Genomic DNA, 12,942 nt, shown 5'->3' with positions numbered 1-12,942 from the left:
AGCAATAAGACTTATTTCAGCTTAAAATTCACTTGAGAGAAAAAAAAATCAGGAATACTAACACATCACAAAGAGGGAAAAACAAGAGTTGCAGCACCACTAGGCAACTCAGCCATGCGGGACGTAAATAACTTCTATTTTAACTTTCTGCATTGAATTGAGGCTCCTCTTGAAATGATGCCGGTTTAAAAGGGAGAAGGAGGAACACAAACAAGAAGAGTTTTTGGGTGACAGCTTTTTCAGCGTGACATTGTCATCCCTGCAATAATGCTGCTAAGTAGCTATATTGCAATCCTGTCCCTGTGGCATCAAGACGTTGCTCTGCTGCCTCCCCCTCTCCCAGATGCATGATCTCGCTGTTGGGAAACAATTGTAAAACATTATAAATATGAGGCTGCACAGTAACTATTCACGTAGGTGCTCTGACCAGTAGGGATGCTTGGTTCTGTAAGTTACAGGAATTTTAAGCTCAAAGTTCTTTAGAAAGTATCTGTACTGCTTTAAATTGAAGACAAAACAACAGAAAAAATAGAAACTGATACATCTAAGAATCTACCTTTAAGATGCTCTCAATCTGAATTTTAGCAGCTGTTTGTGTTACTGAAATGTTTTCATCAAACTGAGCATCCAAAATTGGTGACCTTTGAAAACTATTAAATCTGTAAACACCCCTGAAAACTTAGGGCTGGTCATTTGAAGTTGCACGAGACAGCCATAACCTACTGAATACTGTACAAGTTTTTGCCAGAAATATCCTTTGTCCAAGAGTGCATCATAGCAAGATGAACAAAACTTAAAAAGAAAAGTGAAGCACTTGCCAAGAAGCATTACCAATTAGAGTATATTATAACATTGTACTTGGCACCAGAAAGAACAAAGTCATGATACAAATAAGATGCATCCTTAAATGTGTGAACACTGACAATTTTACAACACATACACCAGTCCCCCACAATCTCACACCACACATTTTGCCTTGTGTTTATTAAGGGTGAGAAAGAAGGCAGGAGGGCATCTAGCTTGAGGATCTTCATGGTACCCTGTGACCTGATTGCTGTTGCACACTGAACAACAGCTCATCAGTATCTAACTCAAGAATCTCTTCAAAATCATGCATTAGCGTCAGTGGGAGTATCTTTAGTGATAGTTACTTCCACTGTTTATTCCTATTAGTTCCATATAACCCGTCTGATTGTATGGAGAGACCCATTTTGACTTAGCTGCCTAAGTTAAAGGCGCCATCTGGATTTTGCATCTGCATAGATTTATCAGCACATTTATGCCAGTGTAACAACATCATTCTTCATATAAAGACTATATATGTGCACACAGAAGTTTTTCATAGCGGAGACTACTAACTTGTAAACACACTGCCACTCACCTTCTCCTCCTTTCACTTGTCTGTAATTATTCTTTCTACCCTGACATTTGCAATTGAAAATAAGAAACAAAGACTGCAAAAAGGAGGTGGGGGAGTATATTTTTATATATCAAAAAGCAAAATTACATTTCAAATCTGAAAGTTTAGAAAAGGCTTCAACAGAAATTTAACCACTCCTGCATGCCAAAGTCCAGTATTGGACACTGCATTTGTGTACTTTAGAGCCTGGTCTAACAATACATAACGCTACAAATTATCATCTAACTTTTTGTTGTATATTTGTTCAAAAACATATACAACTCTGGGGACACATCAATTAACTCCATGCCACCAAACTGATTATCTAGGTGTCTAGAAAGACATGTAAAACTCTTAAATAACAAGTAAAAACCTGACTTGGTGCAATCCTTAGTCTTGGGTTGAAGAACAAACTGCAAGCCAGGCAGAGGTCACCCTGGCTTCTGCTGACACTACCTAGCCAGTGCTTTACCTATCATGCTGAGAACTCAACACAACAGCCCAAGTCAAGACATGCTTTCAGAAAATCACTTACCTTAATGTGAAAGATCCAGCCCTATTCTGAATTGAATTAGATCATATGTATGGAAAAGAATGTTAATTATACGTTACTTAATTTGATATTACTCATATTGCTGTTAACTTTGTTAAACATCTTCTCTTACCATTTTGTGTTTCGACTACACAGATGGCATGGCATGCTGTCACCTGCTAAGGAAAAAAGATAGCAGAGCACAGGACCAGGACAAGCAGGTCTTACCTCTGAGGTTTACGAATGTCCCAGAGTCCCACACCTTCCTTAGAGTTGGCAGTGGCCAGCAACCTGGGTTCCACTGGATTGAACATCACACTGTGAAAGGCTGATGGGTAGTGTGCCAAGCAGAAGGGCTCTGTTGGAAAAGTGTACATGTTAGACATAAGAACAAACAATGCACATGACTGATGTAATGAGTTTGGCAGCTTGATAGAGAAATAGCATAACAAGATCTGCAGATATGGAGACATGTTCAAACCATTTCTAAAGCTGACACATCCACAGCAATATAAAAACTGAGGTTTTAAAATCCACCCACACATACACCAAATTTCTCCAAGTATAGATAAACATACATATTGGATTTCAAGACACCATGTTGCTTATGGTAAAAATGCTAACCAAAAATTTAAAACTAGCCACTTACAAAGACCAAGTATTAGAATCTTCTTAAGGTTCATGACCAAACAGTAATCTAATACAGACTATATGGAAGGCTTCTGAAAACTTTCTAGCAAAGACCATGGATATCTGAATTTCCCCAGCCATTCATGGTCAGCAAAATTAACTGCAGCACCAACTGTTATATGGAAGAGAAATACTACAAAAGATGGGATAAATTTGTATAGAAAGTCAGCTCTAAAACAACAGCCAGCTCCAGGGAAAAGAGGCCTATTATATCTTCAAGCATTATTCAGCAGTTGCACATGTTTACAAGGAGAAGGAGGCACTTTATCTAAGAGCTTCAACAGTTAGCTTTTTCTGTTCGCACACATAAAAATATGCCCATCTGGCCTCTCTTCTTCTCATTTTGATTAGTGGAAGAAACACTTTGGCCTGCTCCTCTGCCCTACTCATTATACCAAAATACTACCTCCAAAAAGAGTGGACTAGCTGACCTTGTCGTCCTGCCTCTTTCTGCTAGCTTTACTACTGTGGGCATAGCCTAATTCTCATTATCTGTGTCTTCTGCAACAAACTACTGTTCTTTCACTCAACTAAAAGAAGCAGTGACACCTCTTTGGAGCCAGGGATGCATTTCCATTCACTGCTTGCGTTGATGCAACAGTTGTATTGCTCCCTCTTGTTTGGGAGACCTTGTTACTGTCCCCATTCAGGTAAGCATGTACAGGCACCTTTAGCCTTGCAAAAGCCTACAGAAGTACTTCACTTTCTTCCTTCGTATCCCCCATTAAGGTACACAAAACATGCTTGAACAGACAGTCCTCCCCACCAAATTCCCAGTACCTACTGCCCATCACAAAACAGAGAAAAATTAATGCCAACTTGCCCCTGTATCTTCCTCTTATGCTCTACTATAAGCTTTTCAGGGCAGGGGCTTCCTTATTTAGCAATTAGCAGTCTCTGGCCACAGCTGAAGCTTCCAGGTGCCATTAATTGCTGTAAGAGGCAGAGGGAAGGGCAAAGACAGGAGCAAACTTTTCTTCTGCTGGCCACTCAAAAGCTTTAAAGACTGGTGCTGATCTGCCAGTAGTTCCAAGTAAGTTTTAACAGTAAAACTGGCCTTCTACATTTGCATCATCAAACTGGGTCCCTGCTGGGATGTATGTTGCTGTGTTATTAAAATGGCAGCCTCCACTGAGAAGCACTGGCTTGCGTTAACTGAGGGGAAACTGAAACTGCATCAGAGAGCAACTCATTCATTGGGCAATTTAAAAATAAACAGTTTTAGTTTATGCATGTTCAGTTAGTCAGGTCACTGTCACTAATTACTGGTTTTCCTCTGCACCTTCATTAGAAATAGCCTGACCTGGTACCACTGTGTTTTTATAGTTATCAAAAGTTGCCTTTCAGCCTGTTCATTTAAAGAGATATTACAATATCCAAACTAATGAGGCACCGAGGCACCTTAATGAAAAATAAGGGCTTTTGTTTTGTTGTTGCTCTTTATGCCTCTTTCACACTTGTGGCCCTCGCACACTGGAATATGAAAATGTTTGTTTTTTGAGGGAAGTGGTTAACACACCCCAAAAAAATTCCAGGAGAGAGAGTTTATAACAACACTATGCAAATCTCTTGAGCAGCAGAGGACAAGGAGAAGCAGAAGGGGACTGCAATTACTTTCTTAGCTTTTTAAAAACACTCTGTTTTAAACCAGGAGGTAGCTTGTGAGATGTTAATGAGTTGGCCAGTGCGGAATAACACCCGCCCTGGCAGGCACAGTGCCCATTCCCATGGCAATACCACAGCAGGCGAGGGGATTACCTCAGTGACAAGCATTATATTTTGCAGTAATCACTAGCAGGGCTTACATATAAGCTCAGGCTCAGGACCCCTGTATGAGCTTGCAAAACCCCCTTGCTTGAAATTCAGAGAAGTGCAGAAGCTACCCAAAAGAGCCTCAAATTAACCAAATCAGCCCTTTTTCACTAGTGCAGCCCTCTCACTGAAAATCTTGGCAACAGTAAAGCAGTATCAACTATTACCTTAATTTAATGGCAAACAAAAAAAGACATTCCTCATTTCACGCGATTTCAGACACTTTGGTCTCACTTGGAGATTGTGATACTGAACAGTTTCAGCCATACAGACGCATTTAAACAGCACCTAGTTCCACCATGAAGTGGGACAGGGCTACCTCAGGAAAAATAAATCATGCTTATACCTCATTCTAAAGATAACAAATCTGAGAACTGAGACTTGAGTGATCTGGAGAATTACAGAGTCTGTTTCCTTTCCCTCCAAGCTAAGACCAGTTCTCTGTTCTAAACAAAGATTCCTCAGCTTTGGAAGTGCAACATAGATGGTAGAGTTTAGACAGGCTACAGTATTCAGTTCAGTTCTTGAAAACAAAGATGAGGTAGAAATTCTGCTTATTTTTTATTATCACCTTAGGACTTTCAAATTCCATATAAATACAAGAATAGTTTGGGGGTTTTTTCTTTGCTTTGGGTTTTTTTTTTTTCTTCTTCTCTCTCTCTCTCTCTCTCTCTCTCTCCCCCCTTCTCCAAGCAATTGACAAAGTGATTTTGTTTGGTCATGTTAACCCCACAGGTCACACGGGGACTGGGATATGTCATGCACATGAACAGTTCTCAATGTCCCAGGGAAGTATAAATAGATAAAATTTTATTTTCAAATCAAAATAATGGCTCTGTAAATTTCTTTTTTTTAATTTTATCCTAGGGTATACAGAGAAACAGTGTTCTAAGACAAACATGTAAGCCGTGGTCCTGGCAGTTATCAAGTTTAAAAGATGTTTTTCTTGAAGGAACATATCCTCCACTGGAACATATCCTCAAGTTGAAACCTATTCATACCAATTTCTATGATAGACCACCACAGGCAGGTACTTTATAAAGCCATTTAAAACAGTAACAGTGGACTGTAAAAATTAGGAAATGGCTATCACCAGCCACAAAAATTATAAAAATTCCCCAACACTCCCTGTCTCCATCTTCCCAGACAAACATTTGCCTTCCCAAATTCTTCCTAAATCAAGGATCATCTCCAGTTACAGCTCTCACCTCCATGGGAGGACTCTCGGATGTCCCAGATAAGAACCCGGCCATCATCCGATGAACTGGCAAAGATGTTATCGTTTACTGGGCTCACTGAAAGACCATAGACTGCATCTTCATGGGCAAACACATCCAGAGTCTCAGTGCTGGAAGAGACACACGATATCATTCTTTCTTCTTCTACTCTGCTTTAACAGCAGTTGTTTTAAAAGGCAAATAGTGTTTACATTTTAATTTATTTGACAATACGCAGTGACAAGGTTAATCCTACTCCAACTAGACACAAGGTTCTTGCTATGAGGTTAAAAAAACATATACAGTGATCAGGACATATTATGATGAAAAAAGGTGGGAAAAGTAAAAGAAAACCAAAAACACTCAGAGACAGGCCAAAGAAAAAACAGATACTAAAAGCTTTAGAATCCACAAGGGGCCATGGAAATGATGTTTTATCAGATTAAGCTTGGGAAAAGGCATGTGGAGATCTTGGGATCTGAGGACCTGCAGACATTAAATTTTTACTACTTAATCTGAAAAGCAAACCAAAGACAAAAGTAAATTCTTGAACATGGGTACTTTTTCATCCAAAAAGATAAGTCAAGCCTCACAAAAGGACAATTTTCCAGCTGACTCTTTATAAGTTTTCTAGGTTCTACAAGACAGACCAGACCTACTTTTTTTCCATGTAAAAAGCAACAAAATGGAACAAATGAAAGCAGGTCCCTTCCAAGTGTCTGGCCTTCAGCTAGAAAGCTGAAAAAGCCTTATTTCTTAAAGAAATATCTTTGGTACACAATCAATGTAAGCAAGTAGTGGAAACTCCACCAAAAAGATTCTGTGTTAAGCACAGTGCCTTTGCTCATACTGCACTTCCTGTTCTTAAAGGCTAAACTCTGAATTCTGCCTTATAGGGGACTAAGAAAAAGAGGCCCAACAACCAGCAATAGCAGAAATCATTTAAGAAACTAAAATGCAGTTGATAGACCAGGTGCATACACAGTTATCTTTCAAGAAGAGTGTGTAACTTTCCAGAAAAACAGAAGTCCATGTGTCAGATTAATTAGGTTCCTTTCAAAAAATATAATCATGCAAATAGTACTAGAGAAATGCACTCAATATGCTTTACAATATGTTTTGTACTAAACAAACAAAGTGTGGCAAACAAACAACTTAAAAAAGACATAAATAAAAAGTCTTGTTAAGACAACTAAGCAAGACAGAAGGAACAAGCATTTTTTAAATAGAAACAATAATACGACAATGTTCCTGCAAAAGCTTTAAAAGACAGAATAAAAAAACAAGCACCAGCATCTTCTAAAATTTTGATATTTCCAGGTTTAATTAAAAAAAATCCACTCACAGACAGGTAGACAACATACAATATTCCCAAGAACATATTTGAAAAGCAAAACAAAAGTACCTCTGCCCAACTCTCAATTAAGATTCTATATGAAAAAGGTATACAATGTATGATGAAAGGCAGATGTACACTTGGATCAATTCAACACAAAAAGCTTTGAACGAACCGAGCAAGAAATATTTCTAAACTACGCTAACAAGAATTCAGGCAAAACAAAAGATTTAAGGTTTTATATTTCTCTGTTCTTACATTTATCTCTCTCTTTTTTTAATTTTTGATATTCTTGAATATCACATATTTAAAGCATCACTGAGAAATCTGTAGGAGTTATGAAGACCCAGAACTTTAGCTTGCAAAAATTGTACTTCATGGGTAGGAAGTTCGAGAGACACCGTGCGTTATCTTGACAGTTCTAATCTAAAACATCACTACTATTGTAATAATTACACACTGACTGATCACCTAACCCAGGTGTACTGCACCAAAGCCTAATCCACCATGGCTTCACAGTTTTGGTAAAAAGTAAACATGAAAACAAATGTATTTCACATTAATGTGCAGAGTCAACCAGCTGCAGCCAAAGCTTTAAAAGGCACTAGCAAACTTAAACACAAGTTAGGCAAGTGTTTCAGGAATTCGAGAAAAACAAAACTTTATGTGCCAGGATACCTGTAAAAATCTGGCTGTGAATCTACTCAGAACATCTATGCTGTCCTGAGGAGAGCACCTGTACTTAATAGTCATTCTCTTCTCCACTCTTTCCCAACTTCAAAATGATGCAGAACCCAACTGCTTAAAAATGGGGTTGGAGGAGGGAGAACACTTCATTACGGATATGAATTTGGATTAAGAAAAGGCATGTTTTGAAATTAAAACAGACTTTACTCTTCTCCCAGACATTAAATTAAAACAAAACATTGCCTCCAGTGACTTAACATTAATGGAATTGATGAAGTAGTGGAAACACAAACCGTATATTTACCTTTCAACATCATGGAGTATGACTTGCTCATCATTGCCTACAGAAAGAAATATAAACACTTAACATCATATTCTGGTGGTTAAAATGTCAGAGTGAAAAAAATAAAAAACAATAATCTTTTTAAAATTATTTTTTATTGTGAAGATGAAACTGAAGCAGTGAGAGGATGAGTTAGGTTGCCTGTGTCAGCCACTGTCTACTCAATTCCTGCCCTCCATTTTAGAAATGGCTACATATGAGGCATACTTTACAAGCACACAAGAGGCCTTGATTTTTTTTTTTTTGGATGCAATTCAATTTATACTGAAGTGGAAAAAATCCTTTCTCCTCTGCTATCGAGAGCTGCTTTAGGAAAGATCCTCAGATCTGTAAGTGATTAGTTGTAGACAGATCTCTTTGTAGAATGAATCAAATTCTGCGCCCCTTGCACTAGCTTCCATGTTCCTATTTTTCTATTTACTGAATTATTCTGAATTCCATGCTTTGAATTCACCTCCAACTTCAATATTTGACAGAGGAAACAAATCCTTAAGATCTGCACTTCTATCAGACCTTTCATTGTTGAATGAATAAACATAGTTAGCACCATTTCACAATGGAAGAGAAAACAGATGGTAGATCTAGGCCATGCAGCAAAATGGCTCTTTCCAAAGGATGCAAGAGTCAGACTAAGAGCCCTGCCAGATGAGCTCTGGGAATCTTGGTGGAGCAGCTGAAAGAATTCCTGATTCCTTCATTGGAAATAATTTCTGGCAGAGGCAAGTGTTTATATGCGGACAAGAGGAGGAGAAAGAAGACTGAGAATGGCCAGTTTGTCTGTACATCAGCTGTTACAGCTCATCTAATCTGGCATCTTAGCAAATATCCATCATAATCAATGATATAAATCAACTGCAGTGTTAACTGCAATGGCAAGGCACAGATGAACCATTTTGCTGCCCCTCCTGTGACAACTGGATGCTCTGACAGCATGGCACGAGGGACAGCAGGTTGGGTTGAAATCAGGAAAGAAAGATTACAGAAGCTTCAACAAGACTCACCACAGGTTATTTGTCACCACCCTGCTTGAATATTTGTGTGAGGTTGCATTTGTTGAAATTGAAACTAAAGCTAAACAGATTGCAGCCCAAAACTTCACTGGCGTTATGATAGGCTTCATGCAGGTTTCCACATGAATGTGGAAACAGTGTGGACTGCCATCTCTTTCATAAAACCAAAACCAGCCTCAAGAATCAAGACAGGCATCAATATTCTACGGTTTGGGGTTTTTTTTTCATCACAATGTTTAGTTCATCCGTATCACTTTGCCCTTGATATTTGACACTATCTTAAACCTTGTTGAGTCTTTTTTTTAATGATGATTTAGTTTAAGCACAGCATTAAAGAACAGTACATTTGCTCCACCCTCCTGTGCTTAGAGTCAGTTTAGAGCACTGACTTACAGTTTACAAATCTCTGTGAAGAAAGATAAAAACGAGCTCTGACCAAGCAGACTAAAAATAGCCTAAAATAAGTCTATTTATATGTTAATGGAGGTGCTGATGAAGGATGCACATTCCTACTCCTTCCATAATGATTTCAGATGGAGAAATTAAGTACAGCAGAAAATTCCACTGATTGCATTTGGACAGTCTTTATTAAGTATTTAAATGACACTTCTTTCTCCTCTCCCTCACTTTCTCCTCTCTACCTTAATGCTATGAAAATATGCACACAGAAGAAAGATGGATTTCACTAAGTTCTAGGGTTATTATCCCAGAACAAGTACATGTTTGCTTCTACCACATATCTCTCCTTACATTGCCTTTAAGTCAGAAATAATCTTTCTGCTAAAAAAAATGGATTTATGTCCAAAAAGATAATGAAAAATAGCAAGGTCAATTACAGCCTAGTGTGCCAATAATTTTAAAAGGCAGATGCTAATCTAGTGAGTGCTGAAACAAGATCTGAGAAAAAGTGACCCAGCAACAGATGGCCACAGCCCTTCATTACCAATCTAAGACTGCATTAAAAGTATCTACAAGCAGTAAGGTTTTTAAAATACCAGCCTGGAGTGCCCAACAAGATGCAGGATCTACTCTCGGCATAGCTAAGAGGGAATGATAAAGATGACTTCGCACAGTTTATTGCGCAAGATTGGAAAGATCTGGATCCAGCATTCTCATGATAGCTGGAAACACAATGTCCTTAGGCTAGGATTTGGAAAAAGGCAAAGCGTGACCAAATGGAGAATGTTGTGTTATCTCAAGCCCAGCTAAAAAAAATCTCTGCTCCCATTCAACCCTCTGCTGTTGATTAAGGATAATTTTTATATCCTTTGTGGATTATGGTAAAGATCTTTCATGTGGGGCAGGATCTCAGTCACAGCTTCCTCTCTAGGGCACCCATAAAGCAGACTCCTCAAATCAGGGCTCTCTGCCTTCCTTACCTCCAGAGAACACTTTTGTATTCCCACTGTTGAAAGCTAGGCAAAAGATGTTAGAGTGATGCTCCCCTTTCAGCTGGACCGGCTTGACTCTGGAGTGGATGGCTTCCTCCATATGCCAAAGCAGCACCCGGCGGTCATCTCCTCCTACAAAAAAGAAGGAACTCGGCCTTACTGCCTGAGCCATGTGTAAAACAACAATAGCCAAGTTATTTAATTCTGCAGCTCTCATACAAGGCTTTGCTGAAATCCTTACGAGCATGAAACTTTTAACCATTGCAAGGGTTCGGATACAAAGAGAAGTATTTACATTAAGGTGCCATATAATCAAGTGTTAAATATTAATGAAAACGGGAAAGTTTGGAATAAAAAGCTACCATCCTGCCAATATGTACCAACAAACTAGGTACCTGGACAGTTGGGATTTTACTTGTAGGTAGCGAGCTGTAGATGTCAGGTATTCCAAATTAATATATGCTTGTTGACAAAATACTTCCACACCAACTCCTAGGTGCCAACACTGCTTATGCTATTCATGAAAACAGCTTAAGTATATCGGCAATACTTTCTTTTCACTGACAGCTGTATCTCCACTAGGAGTCTTTGCAAAGCCTTCATAACATAGGTTGGCTATGGGACTGAGACACATGACCAACAGAGTTTTTATTACAGCATTCATTAAACTTCCCCCTGCAAAGTAATGACACATTCCTGGAACTGTAAAGGGTAGGAAGGGTATTTCTGAGGTGAACTTCAGACAAAGAGGACAACTGAGGCAAGGAAGTTCAAATCTCTCTTTACAGCTTACTGTACATTTTCTAATTGTTTGCCTGGTTATAATTCTCAGCTCAAAATTCAGTATATATATATATACGTATATATATACACACACATATATAACACACAAATATATTCCAGTGTCTCCTTTTCTCCCTTGGTAAACTCTTAGAAAGAAAAGAGTGTAAACCAATGTTTAAGTTTTAATTGAAACAGAAGTTTATTAGGAAAGAAAAAATAATTCAAGATACCCTAGTATCTGATAGCACTCTCAGTATCAATTCTGGATATCTGCAAAAAAATCTCAAGAAAACTTTTTCTTGTCAGACTCAAAATATTTTTGCCATTTCTCTTTAATATCAATTAAAAGAAAATGGTGTCAGAAGTTCCCCCAAAACAAGCTGATTTCATTTAAAACATTTATAGTTTTTTTGCACAATCAGGGAAAAAAAAAGCGTGAAAGAGAAACAAAAGGAAACTGAAATTAATTGGTCTGCATTGTACTTCAAGAAGAGCCTATTTATCTGCATAAGTAGAACCCATGATTAATCAGATTTCTTAAAACTTTCCACATCCTATGATGCTATTAAGAATGTTTCCCATGAACCTGAGTTATGTCAAACATCTTTTAAGTTAAAAGCCTCTCAGCCTTTAAGCCTCTTAACAGTTTTTATGACAATCAGTTTGATAGACAGTACAGCTCTGTGTGATACTAATCATAACCAGCACCCCAAGAAATCTACCAGGGGAGTTTCTTCTTCCAACATTGTACATTGCAGAACAAACATAAATAACACATAATAAAAAGATGCACTTTATAATAACTAGGTATAAGAGTCAAATATGATAGCTTCAGAAAAACTAAGGTAACTTATGGTTAACTAAACTACTGGGAGCTTAGATTCCCTTCTGGATAGGAACATGGAAGTTTAAGTAGAAACAGAAGAAGTTCATATTTGCACTCTAGTGATTGCTAATGAGGTGGTAGTAAGGGGACATGCAGAAATATATGAGCATTTGTGCTGAAGTCTTGATGTGTTTGTCATACTTGAAGCGGTTTCTGTTTGAAGCTGCCAACAGCCAGGTCCTAGAGCCATCACTACATGGCAAACAGCAGCAACATTATTTCTATCAGATTATACCTTTTGTACATCAGGACTTCCGTAAGAGATATTTCAAAGCAAAACACAGTAACAACATATTGTTGTTAATCGCTTTCACAGCAGAGCAGTTTGCAAAAGCCCTGCAGTAAGTGTTCACACACTTCTAGCCGAGAAGCACCCCAGCTGTGGCCATCTAGGAGCCTCGCTGCCAGAGCAGATTGCTGCTCATCCCCGCTGCTCGTCTAGGCACGAACAGAGACAGGGAAGACGACCAGAGCCAAGAGACACTGCGAGGGCTCCCCGCACACCTCACTACAAACACAGCACGGTAGGAGAGACAGAAGTTGCAAGCTGTGCAGAAAAGTGTTAAATTTTGCAAGCTGTGCAGTGGCAGCGTTAAATTGTCATCTCTTCTATAGTTGCTGCATCCAAGTGCCTGTTTCCTCTGACACCAGAACAGAAATGACAATTCCTTCTAAATCCAAACACATCTTTCCTCCCAGGTGCCTAGACCTCCACAAGAGTGTGGCACAAGGGGCTACATTACTGAGTATCTAACAGGCTGAGAACTGTTTGCCTATCGTTTAATAGAACAGAACTGTTAAGTCACAGGCAAAGTTGCTCATGAAAAAGTGAGTCTCACATGAATAAAACTAGGAG

The 12,942-nt window shown here is 38.7% G+C and overlaps 1 protein-coding gene across 1 annotated transcript in view; it reads right to left on the bottom strand.

Annotated features, from left to right (window-relative positions):
- Window positions 1-12,942, bottom strand: part of DCAF5 (DDB1 and CUL4 associated factor 5) — a 60,309-nt gene that overhangs the window by 40,179 nt on the left and 7,188 nt on the right. The window contains exons 2-5 of the mRNA XM_088536540.1: window positions 10,406-10,549; window positions 7,978-8,014; window positions 5,642-5,781; window positions 2,160-2,289 (exon numbers count right to left, since the gene is read on the bottom strand). Coding sequence (XP_088392666.1) covers window positions 2,160-2,289; window positions 5,642-5,781; window positions 7,978-8,014; window positions 10,406-10,549 — 451 coding nt within the window. The remainder of the gene's footprint in view (window positions 1-2,159; window positions 2,290-5,641; window positions 5,782-7,977; window positions 8,015-10,405; window positions 10,550-12,942) is intronic.

This window comes from Tinamus guttatus, unplaced genomic scaffold (assembly GCF_059628265.1).
Source record: "Tinamus guttatus ecotype Peru unplaced genomic scaffold, ASM5962826v1 Tinamus_guttatus_pri_ptg000676l, whole genome shotgun sequence".
NCBI lineage: Eukaryota > Metazoa > Chordata > Aves > Tinamiformes > Tinamidae > Tinamus > Tinamus guttatus.
Note: the sequence above shows the minus strand (reverse complement) of the source record. Positions and strands in the feature narration are given on the sequence as shown.